The sequence below is a fragment of the Somniosus microcephalus genome, chromosome 10 (assembly GCF_052327205.1).
Source record: "Somniosus microcephalus isolate GS21.2 chromosome 10, FLI_Smic_1.0, whole genome shotgun sequence".
Taxonomy (NCBI): Eukaryota; Metazoa; Chordata; class Chondrichthyes; order Squaliformes; family Somniosidae; genus Somniosus; species Somniosus microcephalus.
This window is the reverse complement of record NC_140996.1, coordinates 128,378,600-128,401,131: the sequence shown is the minus strand read 5'-3', so window position 1 is coordinate 128,401,131 and position 22,532 is coordinate 128,378,600. Positions and strand designations below refer to the sequence as shown.

General features: G+C 47.1%; 1 protein-coding gene across 1 annotated transcript in view; it reads right to left on the bottom strand.

Moving 5' to 3' along the window:
- The window catches only part of nox4 (NADPH oxidase 4), a 265,875-nt gene that overhangs the window by 150,139 nt on the left and 93,204 nt on the right, over positions 1–22,532 (bottom strand). The window contains exon 9 of the mRNA XM_085998801.1: positions 21,088–21,292. Coding sequence (XP_085854927.1) covers positions 21,088–21,292 — 205 coding nt within the window. The remainder of the gene's footprint in view (positions 1–21,087; positions 21,293–22,532) is intronic.

Sequence of the window (22,532 nt, the reverse complement as noted above, 5' to 3'; positions counted from 1 at the left end):
GAAATGCCTTCTTACAGTTTTCGCTCCATTCCCATGGTACCCCCTTCTGTAAAAGAGCGTTCAGCGGGTGGAGTACCGTGGATAGATTCGGTAGAAACTTATGGTAATAGTTAATCAATCCCAGGAACGACCTCAACTGAGAGACATTATCCGGAGCGGGAGCCTTTACAACTGCCTCTATCTTGTCAGGAGACTTATGAAGCCCCTCCCGGTCAATGACATGACCACAGTACAAGATCCGCTTCTGAAAGAACTCACATTTCTGCCGATTAACTCTAAGTCCATACTCTTTCAGTCTGTTGAGCACCAGTTCCAAGTTTGCGAGGTGTTCTTCATCACCATCACCTGTAATCAGAATATCGTCCAGGTAACATTGTGTGCCTGGAATTCCCTGTAATACCTGCTCCATGGCCCTCTGCCAAATTGCCGGAGCCGATGCCACTCCAAAAACCAGCCTATTATACCGGTACAAACCTCTATGCGTGTTGATCGTGAGGTACTGGCGTGACTCTTCTTCAACCTCCATCTGCAAGTACGCCTGTGCCAGGTCTATCTTGGTGAAGTGTTTCCCGCCAGACAACGAAGCAAAAATATCCTCAATCCGCGGAAGCGGATACTGCACCGTGTGAAGCACCGGATTAACGGTGATCTTGAAATCTCCACAGATGCGAACCTTCCCTGGTTCTCCTGGCTTGTTGCTCGAAGGACGTTTCATAACGGGAACAATGGGCGTAGCCCACTCACTCCAATCTACCTTAGACAGTACACCTGAACGTTCTAGCGCTTCCAGTTCCGCTTCTACAGTAGGTCGTATTGCATAGGGTACTGGTCTGGCTTTGAAAAATTTTGGTTGTGCATGTTCATCAATCTTGATGTTTGCCGTAATTCCTTTCAGTGTTCCCAGTCCTTGCTGGAACACCTCTTTAGCATCATCCAATATTTTGGACAATCGTTTAGGTTTGACATCTGTTTCCCCGGAATCTACCGTTAGTGCTTTTAAGGAGTGCCAGTCCATATTCATTTTCCTAATCCACTCCCGTCCCAGTAGTGGTGGACCTCCTTCAGGTAGCACATATAAGTCCATTACTTGGCTTTCTTCGCCCTTGTGGACCACTTTTACCTCGATCTTTCCGATGGGGTACACTCTTTGCCCCGTGTATGTTTTCAATATAATCTCCGTATCCCGTAGGGGAATATGTTGGAATAACCTTTTGTAATCTTTCTTATTCATGACCGTCAATGCCGATCCAGTGTCCAATTCCATCTTTACTTGGACTCCTGCTATCTGAAGAGTGACCCAAATTGTCTGGAGATCTGCATCCTTACCAACGTTGTGTACTCTTAAGCTACCCAGTTCATTACTGCTAGCGTCTGAATCTGACTTCTGTTCGTTCGAACTGATCTTTGTCACCTTGTGCACCTTTATGTATTTTCCTTGCGGTGACTTTTTGTTGTTGGTCTTCTTTCCTGACCGGCATACTTTAGCTATGTGGCCAAGCCTGCCACACGTTCTGCATTCTTGGTTTTTAAACCAACACTGGTTCTGATCGTGTGTTGTCTTTCCACAACGATAACATTTTACAGCCCTCAAACCCAATTTATTTGTACTGAGTTCCGGTGACCGTAGCTGCATTACTGCCGTGCCTCTCGCTGCGGCTTCGTGTGCTGCTGCCATAGTGACCGCTTTCTCAAGCGTCAGCTCATTCTCTTCGAGCAGTCGCTTTTGTGTATCTTCTTTTAATAATCCACACACAAATTTATCTCTTAGCGCGTCTGTTAGTCCCGTTCCAAACTGACAGTACTTTGCTAGCTTACGCAATTCCATTAAATATTCAGCATTGCTTTCATCCTTCAGCTGCCTTCTGCTGTAAAATTTAAATCGTTCCGCTAGCATCAGCGGCGTGGGGTTTAGATGATTTTTCAGGACAGTAACAATCTCCTCGAACGTCTTATCCGCCGGTTCATCTGGTGATAAAAGGTGTTTCAATTGCCCGTATGTCTTCGCACCCATTAAGTTTAATAAAGTTAGTGCTTTCTCTGCATCTGGGATTTTATTTGCTTTACAATAATTTTGTATGCGTTCTACATACATGGCCCAATCTTCGATGTCGCTATCAAAGGTATTAATGTTCCCATGTTAAGGCATCATTGCAATTTATTTTATTATTTTAAAAAAAAATTTATCCCAAGATGGCGGCTTCCCGCTCTTGTCTTCGTCCTCCGCCTACAAAATGGCGGTTTTCCCGCGCTTGGCGGTCTTCACCCAGTGGCTGCAATGGCGTTTGGCGTGCTGCTGCTGCTCCCCTTTCCCAGCGGTTAGTAACTCCCCCGACGCTGTCTCCGCTTCACCGCGGCTCCCTCGGGCATTCGCGCTTCCCCGATGTCGCGCCTCGCAGCCCTTCTTGCAGCCCGGTTATTAACACCGGCTGCGTTCACCTTCACCGCGGCTCTCGCGCCTTCAGTCGCCCCAGACGCTGTGCCTTTTTGGCCCGAAAGTGGCCCGGCCCTTATCACCAGCCGCGATCGATGTCCCCGCGCTGCGCCTTTCGGCCCGAATGCGGCCCGGCCCTTATCTCCGGTCGCGATCGATCTCACCGCCCTTATTCCTCCGTCTTCCTCCTCCCCGTCTGTACAGCCAACGCGGCCGACTTTCTGCTCGCGTCGCTGACCGGCTTACCCACCACCGAGGTAGAAAGGAGATAGGTGACTGCCGTTGATGGAGGCTTCGAGTTCAGGATGTCTTCTGCACTCCGGGTTCTCGATGCCTGCCGCGCGACGTGTCTTCCAGCAGGGTGATGAGGGTGGATGCCTCTCTTCGACGCCCGTTCTGTGGACGAAGCCGCCGTGGATATAAACTGCCGCAGGGTAAGAATCGGACTCGTCGCCACTGTTAAGTCTGTGTGTTCCAGTTGTATTAAGATTAATTACTGACACAGACTACAAGAATAAAGTTTCAACAGGTCTTTACTAGTTGGAGGTCTGGACTATACTAAATACAATATCACTACACAGTACTTATATACCGGTGGTCACCACCGGTATTACGTATACAGCAGCCAGAGAAAGTAGTACATCACTTAAGGTGGAACAGGCTTAAGTTCCCTTAAGGTGGAACAGGTTACATACACCACATTATCAATGGCAGATTTCAATAACTTCATGCAGCTCATACATGTGGCTGCCACCTGCATACACAGGTTTGCGTCACCCAACACCAACACCATGCAGCAGTCAAACAATGATTCATCCGTTGTTTTGACTCTCACCACCATTGTTGGGTGTGAAATGAGCCTTGACCCTTCACTCTGCCACTTCCATTTCATCATACAAATTTGCCAACGACCCCCAAGTGTGACAATTAGATGATTTAGTAACAGCACTTCATAGAATACTAACATGACATTGATAAAGAAAGATACACCCGAGTGACTACCCTTGTGTCTATTTGTGTGGGATCTTTCTTTTCCGGGTGCTTCTACGTCGTGCTACTCCTGCAGCCTCAGCAGAGGTAGAGGCAGCCTCCTCATCTCCGTGCTGTGCCTGCTTAGATGTCTTTGTTGGAAATCCTCTGGGCTTTGTAGCCAGTGATGGCTCCGCCAAAATCTGCTCCTCCTGCGATGGTGCAGGCACAGACTCGGCCATCACTGTCCGGGGAGGCATCTGGGGCTCTGACCAAGGGGTTGGCAAGGGGATGGCAGTCAGAGCACTTGGAGTGGAGCCCCCACTTCCATATCCCCTCCCACCATCATTCCTCTCATGAGCCACCAGCACTTCCCTGCTAGCAAGTAGTCATGAGGGCCCACCTCTATACTGACATCCCTCCTACAAAGGACGTCAATGAGCCTCTGGTTTCTCTCCTCCATAGATGCTCATCTCGCCTTCATTTTTCCCCATCTCTCCTCCAAGGTTGAGCATCTATTTTGAAGAGAAACCATGTTCTCATGTGACTGGCACCATGTCTCCTCCATGCAGGTGGCCATCCTATCCAAGGAGGAAGCTATAGTTGCCAGTGAGTGCATCACGGTGTTGCTCATGCTGGAGCTGGATTCCTCCATTCTCTGCACACTCACAGTCACCGCAGTCACAAAACCAGTCAGATCCTCCTGCACTTGTTTCTGCAGCTCCAGGATTGCCCTCTTCCTGGATGGCCCCTGAGGCTCAGCGTCTGCATGCAGCCGAGCAGAGCTGGGAGCGTCCTGCGCCCTCTGATGAGCCTCCACTGCTGTCAATGTCTCCACCATCTGCTGCTGCTCAGTTGTGATCTGTGAGACACCAGGTGACAACACTACTCGATCTCGCAACATACCCACCGAGGTGTGTGACTCTGCACTGGTGCTGGGTTGCGCTGTCTGAGGTGACGCTGCGCCCTCAGAGGCAGGAGGCTCCTCCGAGGAGTCTTCTTGCTGTTGCTCCTGGACATTGGGAGGAGCTCTTGATGGACCTGTGGGAGAGTGAAGATGTCAGTTAGTTATACAGGATGTCTACTGCAGACACATACACATGATGAGCATTCATCTTGTCTTGACATCACACCTCATATGAGGCAATGATGAAAGGCATGCATGTATGGAAATTCATTCTGTCACCAGCTTCTTCTGCTGAGCCCCTCTCTCCGTCCCCCACTTTCAGAACATCCACCACTCCAGCAATCTCCAGTGCTGCCTTCTCTGCACTCGTCAGATATGACATGGTTTGTGGAGGCCCTCATCCCATTCTCTCCCTCTCCCTCTTATTGTGGGCTATCTTTTCCTGCAAGGAGGGAAAAAAGAAGGTTCAGTGAGAGTGATGGTATGAGTGTAAGGAATGGAATGGCATAGAGCTTTATACTGAAATTTGATGGAGTGGGTTGGCAATACCAAGTTGCCACCTTTTGTGTTGTTAGTTGCTGTCATTGCATAATGATGAGGCTCAGTGCAAGGGCTGCATAGTAAGATGGCGACCTGATATTGTAGATAGAGTTAGAGGGATGGATGAAGCTACAAGGGATGTTGGGCTGTGTAGTATTGTGTAGGAGTAGGGGTGACAATGTAGAGTGGTGCGAGTGTGATGAGGCACACAGCAGAATCAAGGTAATTGTGGCTTAATACTCACTTTTCCTGATCTTACTGGATCATTGAACCACTTGCGACACTGCACCCAGGTGCGAACCACCACTGACAGCCTGTTACCTCCTGCGATATCTGCAGCCACGCTGCCTTTGTCTGCTGGTGAGGCCTCTTCCTGACGTTCACAGGGAAGAGAACCTCCCTGTCACCAGACCCGCACCCTTTAATAGGGCCGGGAAACGCGCCTGGCAAGCCTAACAAGGCCCATTAAGGCAAAATTCGATTTATTGATGGGATCCACACAGCAGCGGGGCGCCCCCCACCCCCGCCACCGACCTCTCCCGCCATGAAGCCGCCCAGGTAGGCGAAATCGCAGCCTCTGTGTCTACTCTATCAAAAACTTTCATAATTTTAAATAGCTCTATTAGGTCACACCTCAGCCTTCTTTTTTCAAGAGAAAAATAAGGAGGTCACATATTATTTAGAAAATAAGAATCTAAATGGGGTAGAGGAGCAAAGGGATCTGGGAGTACAAATACACAAATCACTAAAAGTTGTGACACAGGTCAATAAGGCCATAACAAAAGAGAAAAGAGACCGAGCATGTTCATCCTTTCCTGATAGGTATAACTTCGCAGTTCTGGTGTCATCCTTGTTAATATTTTTTGCACCCTCTCCAGTGTCTCTATATCCTTTTTATAATATGGTGACCAGAACTGTACACAGTACTCCAAGCATGGTCGAACCAAGGTTCAGTACACTTCTCTACTTTTCAATTCTATACCTCTAGAAATACACCCTCGTGCTTGGTTTGCTTTTGTAATGGAAATGGCAGAGACTCTGAACAAATATTTTGCATCTGTCTTCACTGTAGAAGACACTAACAACATCCCAATGGATAATCAAGGGGCCACAGGGAGTGGGGAACTAAAGACAATCACTATCGCTGAGGAAATAGTACTCAGTAAAATAATGGGACTAAAAGACAACAAGTCCCCTGGACCAGATGGCCTGCATCCCAGGGTCTTAAAAGAAGTGGCTGCAGAGATAGTGGATGCATTGGTTGCAATATCCCAAAATTCCCTGGACTCTGGAGAGGTCCCAACGGATTGGAAAACCGCTAATGTAACACCCCTATTTAAGAAAGGAGACAGAAAGCAGGAAACTATAGACCAGTTAGCCTAACATCTGTCATTGGGAAAATGCTGGATTTCTTCATTAAGGAAGCAGTAGCAGGGCATTTAGAAAAACATACTGCAGTCAAACAGAGTCAGCATGGTTTTAGGAAAGGGAAATCATGTTTAACAAATTTGCTGGAGTTCTTTGAGGATGTAACAAGCAGGGTGGACAAGGGTGAGCCAGTGGATGTGGTGTATTTGGATTTCCAGAAGGCATTCGATAAGGTGCCACATAAAAGGTTACTGCATAAGGTAAGAGCTCACGGAGTTGGGGGCAATATATTAGCATGGATGGATGGATAGAGAATTGGCTAACTAACAGAAAGCAGAGAGTTGGGATAAATGGGTCATTTTCTGGTTGGCAAACGGTGACTAGTGGGGTGCCACAAGGATCGGTGCTGGGGCCCCAACTATTTACAATCTACATTAATGACTTGGATGAAGAGATCGAGTGTAATGTAGCCAAGTTTGCAGATGATACAAAAATGGGTGGGAAAGCAAGTTGTGCAGAGGACTCAAAGAAACTGCAAAGGGATATAGACAGGCTAGGTGAGTGGGCAAACATTTGGCAGATGGAGTATAATGTGGGAAAGTGCGAGGTTATCCACTTTGGCAGGAAAAATAAAAAAGCAAACTATTATTTAAATGGAGATTACAAAATGCTATAGTTCAGAGGGACCTGGGGGTCCTTGTGCATGAAACACAAAAAGTTAGCATGCAGGTACAGCAAGTAATCAAAAAGGCAAATGGAATGTTGGCCTTTATTTCAAGGGGGTTGGAATATAAAAGCAGGGAAGTCCTGCTACAACTGTACAAGGTATTGGTGAGACCACACCTTGAGTACTGCGTACAGTTTTGGTCTCCTTATTTAAGGAAGGATATGCAGTACTTGCATTGGAGGCAGTTCAGAGACGATTCACTAGATTAATTCCAGAGATGAGGGGGTTGGCTTATGAGGAAAGGTTGAGCAGGCTGGGCCTATACTCATTGGAATTTAGAAGAATGAGTGGAGATCTTATTGAAACATAAGATACTGAGAGGGCTCGACAAGGTAGATGCAGAGAGGATGTTTCCCCTCGTGGGGAAATTTAGAACTCGGGGGCACAGTTTTAGAATAAAGGGTCGCCCTTTTAGAACTGAGATGAGGAGGAACTTCTTCTCTCAGAGGGTCGTAAATTTGTGGAATTCTCTGCCCCAGAGAGCTGTGGAGGCTGGGTCATTAAATACATTTAAAGTGGAGAGACAGACAAATTTTTGCAAGATAAGGGTGTGAAGGGTTATGGGGAGCGGGCTGGGAAGTGGCTTTGAGCCCAAGATCAGTCATGATCTTATTGAATGGCGGAGCAGGCTCCAGGGGCCCAGTGGCCTATTCCTGCTCCTATTTCTTATGTATACCCCTATTAGTGTGATTGATCCTTTTTTTATCTCTTATCTCTATCCACATGGATTCTATTTCTGTCTTACTGATGGCTGTGTTACTTTTTTCTACTGCCATTATGTTATCTCTAATAAGTACAGCTACTCCACCTCCCCTTTTCCCCACTCCAGCTTTTCTAAATATTTTATACCCTGCAATGTTTAATTTCCAGTCCTGATTTTTCTGTAGCCTTGTCTCAGTAATCCCGACCAGATCTGCTTTGTCGCAATGTATTATTGTCTCCAGTTCCCCAGTTTTATTATGGACACGGATTGCATTGCTATACAGACAATTTAACTCATTTTTAACAGTAGTTCCTCTCACTTTATTTTGAACCATCTTTTTACACTCTTGTTCTATAACTCTAGTTATTCTCTGGCCATTTATGTCCTCCCTTAGTTTAGTCTGTCCCATGCTCTCCTTTCCAGTTCATTTATGTTTAAACTTGTTTCATTTCTTGCAGATCCCTCTCCCTGTCTTACTAGTTTAAAGCCTTTGCGACCTCCCTATTTACCCTTTCCACATACAAAATATGGCAACAAGGTAGGTAAACGTAATTAGGACTATTTACTTGCATGGAGGGTAAACACCAACATGGACTGGTTGGGATGAAAGGCCTGTTTCTGTGCTGTAAATTCTATGTATTTCTATGATGACTAGTATCCAAATGCTTGGTTTTACAGTAACTGAAGATCTCTCTGCAGAAGTAGAGAAAGTTTACACTACACTCTATCAGACAATGAGCTGCAAACCAAAATACAAGTTATAAGGCTCCCTGATTTAGAACTTTTTATTGATAGTATAATCAATGGATTCAGGCTGGTCATGACACCGCCAACAGCTAACCTAAAAATAGAACTGCTCATTCTACCAAACATTTTAAGGTAATTTTGCCTAACCCGCCTGGCAGGGAAACTGACGTAATTAGACCAGCCACCAATTTTACTTTCCATTGACTTCAATCTGATCATTGTTCCACTCCTGTCAGTTTCCTACCCCCACAGGCTTTTAGACTGGTCCCATTTTTATGAATGATTAAAGTACTCTGTGCAGGTCCCTCACTCCCCCATGCCCACCTTTTGGCCAACTGTCACATCATTGTAGTAAAATCCTACATGAATAACTTGTTTACTTTTTAAAAAATTAAGTAAAACTCATCAGCACCCCAATCTGAATCTTATTTTATTTCCAAACACTGGCAATTCTGTAAGTGCAGTGACAGAAATGCTTCAAATAAAGCCAGTTAATAAACTCACAGTAGGAAAAACCTCCTTATCTCAAAAAGGCATGTGTAACTACTCTTGCTGAAAAGACAGACAATCGTCAGACACACTCCAGAAAATTCCTTTGTGGAAAACATTTTTTTTAATAAAACAGCTACATTTAGTAGCTTACTAGTTACACTAAATAAACACAGTTGTAATTACTACACTTAAAAACCATCAGCTCATCTGAAAACATTTCTGCCTCACGTTCATGTGCAACTAACAGTGAGTGAAATTAACGTCTGATTGATTGCATCTAACAGCTTTCAATCCCACCATCCAACAATCTGGTTGATTAATAACGACAACCTCCAATCCCAGTGAAATAAAGTTGATTTTTATTGCAAAACACTGGCAAGCTGAAACATGCATTAAACCATGGTCATCTTAAAAATCTGCTGGTTAGCATCTGAGGTAAGAGGAGTGATAAAACCTTTAAGTGAATAGATCTTATCTATATCTATATATATATAAAGGAATCGATCTGTCTGTCTGTCCTTCTGTCTGTCTGTCCTCGGGTGTGCGTCTGTCCGGCTATGCGCTCGAAAGTTATACGGCGTACCTACGCGCGCGTTACCTCTGAAGAAAGCTTACGCTTCCGGGACGCTGGTAAGCATATTTACTTTTCGGTCGGACGAAAATTGTTCGCGCCTTATGCAAAAAATCTTCAAAATTAAACTCATTATCTGCTAGCATTGATTGACTGACGTCAAGGTTCGACCAATCCTGTGCCGTCACGATTGACCAATCCTACAGTACGGTCCCCTGATGGTTGGCCAATCGGTGTGTGTGTGTGTGGGCGGGACTAATCGTTTTCATCTCGGGGATCTGGCAGCCATTGTTTCAGTGCCATGACTTCAGCTTCCAGCTCAAACTACTTTGAAAGTTAGTATCTCTTTTAAAAATAACATAAGATTTACCAAAAACGTTTTATAAGTACTTTCACTTTCATCTTTCAAGGTATTAAGTGTGTGTGTGGGCGGGACTAATCGTTTTCATCTCAGGGATCTGCCAGCCATTGTTTCACTGCTTGCAGCTCAAACTACTCTCCTTATCCAGCTTTGAAAAAGTTAGTATCTCTTTTAAAAATAACATAAGATTTACCAAAAATGTTTTATAAGTACTTTCACTTTCATCTTTCAAGGTATTAAAAGGTAGAAATGTTGCCCGGCAGCACATTCACAAAGGGACACAGACAGGGCCCCAAAGCCTGGCACTCGATTTAAACCGCCCGGCCCAAAACAGCCCTGGCAAAGCCGGGCTCCCCCCAGCTAGTATATAATAAAGCGGTTCTTCTGTCATTCCGTCTGCCTGTCTGTCTGTCTGTATTGAATAAACTCGAAAGTTATAGAGCGTACCTACACGTGTGTTACATCGAAAGAAAGCTTACGATTCCAGAACCGTCATAAGCATATTTACGTTTCGGCCAGACAGAAATTGCGCCCGCGGTATCCAAAAAACGTTCAACATTCCGCTCATTATCTGCTCATTAGCATCGAGTGACGTCGAGGTTGACCAATCATACGGTCGAGCGACCCGACGGTCGACCAATCGCTGCGTGGCGGGGGCGGGTTCCTGGCGCGTGCGGGCGGGCCCTCCTACAGTCGAGTGACGGGATGATTGACCAATCTTATGCTTCGTTGACCTGACGGTCCACCAATCAGTGCGTGTGTTGGCGGGCCTTATCGTTCTGAACCGAGGTGAGTCGCCGCCATCTTGATTCCAAACTTTTCCTTTCTTTTCCCCGCTTTCTGCGTGTTTCTTTTCAAATCTACATTTCCAGCAAAAAAAAAGTTGCTTTTAAAACACAAATTGTTTTTAAAAAAAGTTAATTAATTTGTAAATCTTTTCTGTAACAGCTAGAATTTTCCTATCTTTAACCATTTTTCCAGGCCTGTGAGCCTGGGCCTCTGTTGCCCAGCCACGCCCGAGCTAGGCACCTCCCGTCGCGCTGAACAAGCGGCTCGCGATCTCCGCCATCTTTGTGAAGGCTGGAGGGGGCGGGCCTGAGCCAAGCGTCGCCACCGCCGCCATGTTAGTAAAGGAGGGTGGGGCAGGAGTCAGCACGCGGGACTTGAGTCCGGCCGGGCCTCACGCGGTAGGTTGCGCGGCGGCGTCTCTCTCTCTGCTCTTGAAGCCAGCTCGGGCGGGGGGCGGGGCTCGGGAGATCGGGCCTACGGAGATCGGGGGGGGGGGGCGAGCCTCGGGAGATCGACGCTCGGGAGATCGGGCCTCGCGAGATCGGCGCTCGGGAGATCGGCGCTCGGGAGATCGGGCCTCGGGAGATCGGCGCTCGGGAGGCGGGGCGCGGGGCTCCGGAGATCGGGCCTCGTGAGATCGGGCCTTGGGAGGGCGGGGCTCGGGACATCGGGGGGGGTGGGGCTCGGGGACTCCCTCCCTCCCTCCCCTTCCCCCCTCCCCTTCCCCCCCCTCTTCCCCCCCAGTCGCTCTCTCTCTTCCTCCCAGTCGCTCTCTCTCTTCCCCCCCAGTCGCTCTCTCTCTTCCCCCCAGTCGCTCTCTCTCTTCCTCCCAGTCGCTCTCTCTCTTCCCCCCAGTCGCTCTCTCTCTTCCCCCCAGTCGCGCTCTCTCTTCCCCCCAGTCGCTCTCTCTCTCTCTTCCAATAACAACATGCCCTCGAAAAAGCCTCGGCACCGCCGGGCACTCCAGTCTATATATAAAAGGATTGTGGTGTCTGTCTGTCTGTCTGTATGTATGTCCGGGCTTCACTCAAAAGTAATACAGCATACCTACACATATGTTATATCAAAAGAAAGCTTATTAGGGGAGTGTCATAGGTGTATTTACTTTTTGGTCAGACAAAAATTGTTCGTACACTATACAAAAAATGTTCAAAAAACGGACAAAATCCACTCATTAGCGGTTGACCAATCCTACGGCTCATTAGCGTTGAGTGACGTGAAGGTTGACCAATCCTACGGGGGGAACACGCTGCATCACGGGGGGTGTTTCATGGTGTGTGTGGGCGGGGCCTAATCCTTCAAACTGCCGTTAATGCGGGAGCGCGAAAAACCAGAGACCGGAGCGGCAGGGGTCCATCGGGCCGGGCCTGAGGCGCTCTTTTCCCCCCCCTCTCTCTCCAGGCTAATCCCAAAATAAATCCAGCAGTGGAGCAGCGTTGGAGGCCCGCAGCCGGAGCTCATCAGGGCTCACTCAGGCCGGGCCTGAGGCGCTAGGCCGTGCACGGGGGCTCGGGCCGGAGCGGGAGCTCAGCTGAGGTGAGTCAGGCTGGGCTTGAGGCGCTAGGCTGCGCACAGGGGCTCGGGTCGGAGCGGGAGCTCAGCTGAGGTCAGTCGGGCCGGGCCTGAGGCGCTAGGCCGCGCATGGGGGCTCGGGCCGGAGCAGGAGCTCAGCTGAGGTGAGTCGGGCCGGGCCTGAGGCCCTAGGGAGGAAGAGGGGAGGGAAGGAGAGGAAAGGAGGGAGAGACAGGGGGAGGGAGAGAGATAGGGGGAGGGAGAGACACGGGGCAGGGAGAGAGAGAGGGGGAGGGAGGGAGAGAGGGAGGGAGAGGAGAGGGGGAGAGGGAGAGAGAGGGAGAGGGGAGGGAGAGAGAGGGAGGGAGAGAGAACGGGGAGGAGGGGGAGAGGGGAGAGAGAGGGAGAGGGGAGGGAGGGAGAGAGAGGGAGGGAGAGAGAGCGGGGAGAGAGTGGGAGAGGGGAGAGAGAGTGGGGAGAGAGAGAGGGGGAGGGAGAGAGAGAGGGTGAGGGAGAGAGAGAGGGTGAGGGAGAGAGAGAGGGTGAGGGAGGGAAAGAGTGAGGGGGTGGGAGAGGGAGGGAGAGAAGGAGCGTGGGGAGGGAGTCTCCGTCTCCTCACACAACACACACACAGCCCGAGCGATGAGAACCTCCAGCTTCACCTACATCTCCTCTCTCTGGATCCTTTTTAAAAAAAATTTAAACCCGGGGAGGGAGGGGGGAGAGGGGAGAGAGAGCGAGAGGGGAGGGAGGGAGAGAGAGCAGGGAGAGAGAGGGAGAGGGGAGAGAGAGTGGGGCAGGGAGAGAGAAGGGGAGGGAGAGAGAGGGGGAGGGAGAGCGAGAGGGTGAGGGAGGGAGAAAGTGAGGGGGTGGGAGAGAAGGAGCGTGGGGAGGGAGTCTCCATCTCCTCACACAACACACACACAGCCCGAGCGATGAGAACCTCCGGCTTCACCTACATCTCTCTCTGGATCCTTTTTTAAAAATTTTAAACCCACAATCTCACCTTCTTCCTTCCTTCCTTCCTTCAGCCGCCGCGATTCAAACTTCCCGCCGACCTCACAAAATGGCGGCCGCCCTTCTTCACCCGCCAGGTTCAGAGTCCAGCCCCTTCCCCGGGGTGTCTTCCTCTCTTCTCTATCTCCTTCCCTCACTCTCTCCTTCCCTCTCTCTCTCTCTCTCCCCTTCCCCCCCTCTCTCTCTCTCTCCTTCCCTCTCTCTCTCTCCTTTCCCCTCTCTCTCTCTGCCTCCCCCTCTCTTTCCCTCTCTCTCTCTCTCTCTCCTTCCCAGACAGACAGACTTATTTATATATATATAAAAATAATTTTTTATTTTTTCATAACAGCATGCCCTCAAGAAAACGTAGCAGACTTGGACACACCACTTCTGACTGGCGATCTCCATTAACAAAAAACAAAGTTAAAGAACCACCTCCTGGGTGCTTAGGAAGAGTTCTTCAATCCCAACAGTCTCATAAACAGTTTTATAAACATGGCACAGGGTTCTTGAGTTCCCTCGGCACTGCCGGGCACTCCAGCTAGTCTAGTATAAATCTAAACATTCATCTGGTTACTCACCAGAATAGCTAATGGTATGCCCGCAAGCAAATTGAATAGCATTTTTTAAATGGTATGTTGTAGTTTACATCAATAAGCAATTGGTGTCACTGCACATTATGTTATGTTCTTCAAAATTACTATTAAGAAACCAAAGCTTTTGTTCATGTCAAATTTATCCATTTTGTTACAGTTACTGTCCAATAAAATAGTATTCAGATTATAATTGTGTATATAATTAATAACGGGTAATTTTCTGAGGGCATACTACAACCCCGCCTGTCGCCAGGGCATATCAGAAAATCATGGGCAGACACCTTTGATTTTCTGAGATATGCTGGTGATGGATGAGGTTCCTTGGCTCTGGCACAATATTTCTGCTTAAAATTCTATTTGGTGTATTTTTCACCATTTTGGAGCAATGTGTGAAAATAAATTTTCTGGGGGAAGGGGCAAGTGCCAGGTTCTTGTAAGATGTTTTTAGATTATAGGAGTGCTGCTGACAGGAGACACAAGGACCTCCCATGTTGGTTGTACTCCATAGTATCAATGGCCCCAGGTTCAGGAAACTACGAATGTGCCTCCAGATTAAGGGAGCTGGTCACCTGTACTTTCACTGATTCAGCAACTGAGTCTCTGCATCCACAGCAGAGCTCAGCACCACCTGCACCTGACTGCAAGCAAAGCCTAGTGGTCTCTCTCCCTAGCCAGGGACACCGAAAATATAAACCTCTAGAAAATAAATCTCAATCTTTCCTCTTAAATGGAAATCTCCCCCACCACGTCATTGCTTCTTGACTTCACCAAAGGCCAAAGCAGCTCTCAATCCCCTGATTCATGGCAGTAGGAAAAACAGTTCCAAATCCCCAAAATGCCCTCAAGCTTCCTCCAATTCCTTAAAAGTTGGCACATTGTCCTTGAAGGCATTTCGGTTCATCCACTTTCACAGGACTGAAGCAGAACAGTTAAAGAGAGATGGTAAAAGTTTGTGCCAGAACGATGAGTGTATTTAAAAATGTCATGGTATGGGCACTGGTATTTAATTCCATGGTGTACATTAGTTGTGAAGCCTTTCATTCCCTCAACATGAAGGTGATCTGCATAGCCCATAGAAAATGCCTTTATGAAGAATGAACATTACCCTGAATCAACATATGATTTTTCATCTTTAGCCAGTTATGTATTTGTTTAAAAAAAAGTCAAACTAACTAACCACAAGACTAGTTTTTAGGGATTAAGACTAGCTTTTGGGATTATGGCTATGATCTAAAACCACAATTTATAACCTCAACCCAGAATCCCCAATAGATCATAGGTTCAACCAGATATTTAAAGCAACACCTGTTATACAGCAAACATTTATATTCTCAAACAGAAATTCTAGAACCTGGAACGATCACTTTTAAAAAATTCATTCCTGGAATGTGGGCATCGCTGGCAAGGCCAGCATTTATTGCCCATCACTACTTGTCCTTGAGAAGGTGGTCGTGAGCCGCCTTCTTGAACCGCTGCAGTCCGCGTGGTGAAGGTACTCCTGTAGTGCTGTTAGGGAGGGAGTTCCAGGATTTTGACCCAGCGACTATGAAGGATCGGCGATATATTTCCAAGTTAGGATAGTGTTTAACTTGGAGGGGAACTTAGAGGTGATGGTGTTTCCATGAGCCTGCTGCCCTTGTCCTTCTAGGTGGTAAAGGGCGTGGGTTTGGGAGGTGCTATCGAAGAAGCATCGGCGAGTTGCTGCAGTGCATCTTGTAGATGGTACACACTGCAGCCATGGTGCGCTGGTGGTGGAGGGAGTGAATGTTTAAGGTGGTGAATGGGATGCCAATCAAGCGGGCTGCTTTGTCTTGGATGGTGTCAAGCTTCTTGAGTGTTGTTGGAGCTGCACTCATCCAGGCAAATGGAGAATATTCCATCACACTGCTCACCTGTGCCTTGTAAATGCTGGAAAGGCTTTGGGGAGTCAGGTGGTGAGACACTTGCCACAGAATACCTAGTCTCTGACCTGCTCTTGTAGCCACTGTTTATGTGGCTGGTCCAGTTAAGTTTCTGGTCAATGGTGACCCCCCCAGGATGTAGATGGTGGAGGATTCGGCGATGGTAATGCTGTTGAATGTCAAGGGGGGTTGATTAGACACTTTCTTGTTGGCGATAGTCATTGCCTGGCACTTGTGTGGCACGAATGTTACTTGGCACTTATCAGCCCAAGCCTGAATGTCGCCCAGGTCGTGCTGCATGTGGGCATTGACTGCTTCATTATCTGAGGAGTTGCAAATGGAACTGGACAATCACTGTGCAATCATCAGCGAACATTCCCGCTTCTGACTTTATGATGGAGGAAAGGTCATTGATGAAGCAGTTGATGATAGTTGGGTCTAGGACACAGCCCTGAGGAATCCTGCAGCGATGTCCTGGGGCTGAGATGATTGGTCTCCAACAACCACAACCATCTTCCTTTGTGCTAGGTATGACTCCAGCCAGTGGAGAGTCTTGCCCCTGATCCATTGACATAAATTTTACTAGGGTTCCTTGATACCACACTCAGACAAATGCTGCCTTGATGTCAAGGGCAGTCACTCCCACCTCACCTCTGGAATTCAGCTCTTTTGTCCATGTTTGGATCAAGGCTTTAATGAGGTCGGGAGCCCAGTGGTCCTGGCGGAACCCAAACTGAGCATCGATGAGCAGGTTATTGGTGAGTAAGTGCCACTGGACAGCATTGCTGATGATTGAGATCAGACTGATGGGCGGTAGTTGGCCAGATTGGATTTGTCCTGTTTTTTTGTGGACAGGACATACCTGGGCAGTTTTCCACATTTTTGGGTAGATGCCAGTGTTGTAGCCATACTGGAACAGCTTGGCTAGAGGCGCGGCTAGTTCTGGAGCACAAGTCTTCAGCACGACAGCCGGGATATTGTCGGGGCCCATAGCCTTTGCTGTATCCAGCGTGCTCAGCCATTTCTTGATGTCACGTGGAGTGAATCGAATTGGCTGAAGACTGGCTTCTGTGATGGTGAGGACCTCAGGAGGAGGCTAAGATGGATCATCCACTCGGCACTTCTGGCTGAAGATGGTTGCAAATGCTTCATGTTTGTCTTTTGCACTCACATGCTGGGCTCTGCCATCATTGAGGATGGGGATTTTCATGGAGCCTCCTCCTCCTCCAGTCAGTTGTTAAATGGACCACCACCATTCACGACTGGATGTGGCAGGACTGCAGAGCTTTGAGCTGATCCGTTGGTTGTGGGATCGCTTAGCTCTGCCTTTAGCATGCTGCTTCCGTTGTTTAACATGCATGTAGTCCAGTGTTGCAGCTTCCCCAGGTTGGCATCCTTTTTTAGGTATGCCTGATGCTGCCTAGTGTTGTTTTGTAGTAATAGTCATCCAAAATGTGCAAATCCTTTCTATTTGCTACATAAAATCATTCAAGATATCGACCTAAACATCAATGAAGAACACGCCTGTGCTATGTGTCATAAATCGCAACTTCTACAAGAAGTAACTCAGGAAGTACTACTGGATGGCCAGCTGAGGGCGCCGTCCGAGGAGTATAAATACTCAGGCGTGGGCCCAACTTGGCCAGAGACAATCTGGAAACAGGAAGCTAGTGACTACTAACTAGACGTCCATGTTTTGTTACAAGTCGATTAAAGCCTTGCTTTATGTTCAACCAAGTGCATAGTGAGTCTTTATTACGTCAATTTAATCGACTTGTTATCATCTCCATGCTTTGGGTGATTCGGAACAACTAGCTGCAACTCGAACCGCAGAAAGGAACTTGGGCAAGAAACTGATCCATCATGGAAAAACTCCTTAGACCCACTCGTCTCGACCTGGACCCGAATGCACCTGCGGCAGCGAAGGTATGGAAGCATTGGTTTCGTACCTTTAGCAACTTTCTTGAAGAATGTGGGGCAGATGCCCCTAATAAGTTACGAATGCTTATTAACTACGTATCCCCTCATGTGTATGATTATATTGAGGACTGTATAGACTACGACGCTGCTATCCAATTTTACAGCAGCTATATGTCAAGTCCCCGAATGAAATCTTTGCTCGACACCTACTGGCCACAACTCGGCAGCAGCCTAGGGAATCACTCGATGAATTCCTCCAGAAACTTCACAGGCTCAGCAAAGATTGTAACCATAAAGCGGTTACAGCTGAACAGTATCAAGAGGAACTAATCCGCGATTCCTTTATCAATGGGATTGCGTCCCCTTTTATATGTCAGCGTCTGCTGGAAAATAAACCCCTCAATTTACGGGCTGCTTATGACCAGGCGTGTTCCCTGGACTTGGCCAAGAAGAATGCAGACACTTATCTCCCACCACGTGCACGGGCGGCGGCTATCACCTTTAATGAGTCTTTCGATAGGTCTCAGGCGGATGCCCCCGCTGATGATGACTCTAATCTAACGGGCGATGACCCTACCCTAGAGGCCTTCGCTGATGACGACCCTGCGATGCATCGGAGGTGGCGATCTCGGCTACCTTGAATCAAGTTGGTCGACCCGTGGCATTCCTATCCAGAACCTTGCAGGGTAGCGAGCTCCATTACCCCCCCTGTCAAGAAGGAGGCTACAGCCATCATCGAGGCTGTACGCCAATGGAGTCGTTTTCTTGCTCGGCGTCATTTCACGCTCATAACTGACCAACGCTCCGTAGCCTTCATGTTGGATAACCGGAAGCGCACGAAAGTCAAAAATAATAAAATTCAACTCTGGAGGATGGAGCTGGCCGACCCGGCAAACAGAATGTGGCCCCAGTTACCTTCACACAGGCATTTTGCTCTTCAATGTCAACGTCGACTCTGGCAGATCTGCATATGGACTTATGCCATCCTGGCGTTACCCGTATGTTGCACTTTGTGCGCTCCAAAAATCTACCATTCTCAACGGAGGACGTAAAGAAAACATGCTCCTCCTGTAGGATTTGTGCAGAATTGAAACCACAATTCTTCCGCCCATCAGATGGCTTACTCATACATGCAATGCAGCCTATGCAGAGGCTCAGCATAGACTTTAAAGGGCCACTGCCTTCGTCGACGCGGAACACCTACCTACTTACGATGGTAGACGAGTATTCATGCTTTCCCTTTGCCTTCCCCTGTCCTAATATGCTTACCTCTACGGTAATTAAATGCCTCAATCAGGTCTTTTCCCTTTGCGGGACGGCCAATTTTATCCACACGGATTGGGGTCCCTCCTTTATGTCGAGTGAACTTAAAGGTTATCTCTCCCAATGGGGAATCACCTCGCGTAAGATGAAACCATATCACCCAATCAGCAACGGACAGGTTGAATGATACAATGCCATCATCTGGAACGCTGTCCGTCTGGCACTGAGGTCACGCAACCTACCAGACCAGCAGTGGGGAACTGTGCCCCCCAACGTGTTACACTCTATCAGGTCTCTTCTCTCCACATCCACTAATGTCACGCCTCATGAGCGATTCTTCAAGTTCCGGCGTCGCTCTACACATGGGACATCTCTACTATCATGGTTGGTGGCTCCAGGCCCTGTGCTACTCCAGACATGCGTCCGGTCTGACAAGAATGACCCTCTTGTTGAAGAGGTGGAGTTAACGGAGGTAAACCCCACGTATGCGCACGTGCGGTACCCTGATGGCCAGGAGTCCACTGTCTCGCTCAGAGATCTGGCTCCCTGCCCAACCGGTCACACAGGCCCGAATGATGAAGGATCCCATGACGATGATGTCAACACTCCGCACCCCTATGAAGATGACTCCCTACCTGGGACATTGAGGGATCTGCCGGCAGTGCTACCGGATCAACTCAGGGAGCCGAACGCTCCCCGTAGGATGGCCGCCCGAATCCAGGACGCCAGACAATCTCTGGCTACGACCCAGGATGAAGCCAGCTCTGCACCTGTGGTGACCCGCACCCGGAGTCATGATATTCCCAGACCTCCACAGGACGATCAAGACGACGCGGACTCTACCGACTTACCGGTACGGGCCAAGCGACCCAGGCACCAGGACACGGACCGGGGAGACGTGCCTTCCGGTCACAAGCAGAAAGCTAAACGACTATGGTTATTTTTGGTCCGCCTAGTCCGTTAAAGGAAGACTGGACTTCCAAACCTTTTAGGGAGGAAGAATGTCATAAATCGCAACTTCTACAAGAAGTAATTCAGGAAGTACTACTGGACGGCCAGCTGAGGGCGCCATCCAAGGAGTATAAATACTCGGGCGTGGGCCCAACTTGGCCACAGACAATCTGGAAACAGGAAGCTAGTGACTACTAACTAGACCTCCATGTTTTGTTACAAATCGATTAAGGCCTTGCTTTATGTTCAACCAAGTGCATAGTGAGTCTTTATTACATCACTATGTCTATCATTCAAGAATGACTCCAACAATCCATGGTTCCCATTGGTTGTGTTACCCTTCTATTAATGTATCTCAATATTGTGTTGGTGGAATATATTCCACTGGTAAAACAAACAGACAGACATTGTGGATTCCTACTAGAGTCAATAGTGGAGGCTCCCACATAAGTATCTGCCAATCCCCATGCCAGACTGTGCCACCCTCTATTGACCTCAGGAGTACAGAAAAAAACTAAACTAGTTAAGGGCTCTTCTTGACAAAACTGACATTTGTCCAGTTGTTCTCAGGCTTGGTGTTGAAAATAGTCTTCTCCAAGGAAGCTTTCTTGGTATGTTTGAACCCTTTTCATAGAAAGTTACAGCATGGAAGGAGGCCATTTCAGCCCATCGTGTCCACGCTGCCGTTTTTTTTCCTGTTTACAAAAAAATTACATATCTTTTGTTCTCCGGTCAGTTCCTTTTGTTGTTGGAGATTGCATTCATCTGCTGAAAAAACTTCTCCCAGGCCTTTCTCTTTGTCTGTAGATTGAAGGAATTGAGGCCAGTTCTAAATGTTAAAGATGTTCCAGCCACCATTATCTCCACAATCAGGGCCATCTCAGCACCGTGAATTTGGCCTTCCTTCTCATTTGTGAAACAGCTGTCATTTTCCAATCCATTCTAGTGGCAAAATTCCCACAAAGTGATGGGATTAAGTGCCTCATTTCCAGTTTAGGTGTTTAACTGTAATTATTGAAGCTGTGCAATAGTAAGATATCTTAACTCACTGCTGGTGGTAAATTCAAATGTTGTGCAGAGTATGGAGCTTTGAATGGCCCATAAAGCTGTCTACAATAAAGGCCTAATAAGTAGTTGACCCAAGTAGCTGACAGTCTACTACACTTGTGCAAAATAGTCCCATGTTTGACTCTTTAAAAATATTTAAGTATTTATGCTCTGAATATTCTATAAATTATTTAAATCCAACAACAAAATTACTTTTTATGGGTTACAGTACTACCAAAAATAAAGGCAAAATTAGGTTACAGATGTGTTAGCCTGAACACCCAAATTTTGCATACCTCTTGTAAATTTGACTGAAATTTTGGGGGTTCAGTGCAGACTCTCTCAAAATTGTTTTCCATCCCAGGCTCTGGCTCAGCATAGCCTTCTGAAAATGGCTCTGCAGGATACTCTGGTACAGGGAAATCATCGATTAATGTTTTATTCGGGTCAATGCAGCCAGGAGGGTGTTCATCCAAATTCGCCTGATATTTCAACATGCCTCTGGAAGACAAGCAATTAGTACAAAGGTTTTTTCAAACATATAGTGTGCCTTGCATTTCACCCAAATCTTTCAAAAGCTTCTAAAATTATATTAGCACCTTCTCATTTTATCCCTCTTTATTTTTAAAAACCACACTGAGTACTTTAGGACTGCCAGTTTTTGTACCAATACAACGATATTCTGAACAGAAATTTATCACATAAATTATATGAGCTTCTTTCTAAAAAACACACAATTCCACTTCATTGTTGTTACAAAATGCAAACATCATATATATTCATTTGTATTGGGAGAAAATGTTTGCATTACAAAGTTTAAAGCTACTGTGCCTCTTACCAGTCATTGCCACCTCAGTGGTTTCATACAGAAGTCATGCTTATACAAAGTCATAGCTTTTCTATCAGTAATATTATCAACTAAAGATATTGGCAGTTCTTACTTCTATTTACAATAGTTTTACTATTGATGTACAATTGCCAGATGCACCACACAGGATCCAGCATGCTTTTAATAAGGACATAGCATCCATTCAACCAATATATACAGAGAAGTGACTGCATTTGTCAAACATGCCAATGCTTCTGGTGAAGCACTGTCCAGATGTTCTCAGCCAAGGAAGTGTGGGAATACAAATTCCCAGCAAGACATTCATTTTTACATTAAAAATACACAACAGTGTTAGAAGGTTCTTCCAAACAAACTCCACAGTGTGTCTGCAGAGGAGACAAAGTGATGTCTATGGGGGTAACCTATACTCAAGGAAATATGAGATTAAAGTTTAAAAAAACAGAAAAGCGAACCACGTCATGTTTACTTAGGAAGAGTACAGTTTTTTCCCCCCATATGGCTTTCTTGGCTCCCATAGTAAAAGTATTCAAAGGATGCCCGTAGCTCTCAGTATGGAGAAAATAACTCCCTTCAGATGACCATTGTTTTAAAAACCCATTAACAGTTGTGCTTTACAACCAAGAAACTAGAGGATTTTTTTTGGTCTTTACTTTTCTTCCTCACCCTCAAGACAATTATTCCCTTAGTGGAAAATTTTAACATTAGTGCTGCTTACCCTCTGGTACCTTGCCCAGGTAACGATTATCTATGTGTAAGATTTGATAGGAAGTTTTCTTTCTCCACTTTGATGCTTTTTCCACTTGAAGGTATTGGCTGGGGTACAATTCCACAGGTACTGATTGCCCTCTAATACCTTGCCCACACTGCAATTATTCATGTGTGAGCCATGAC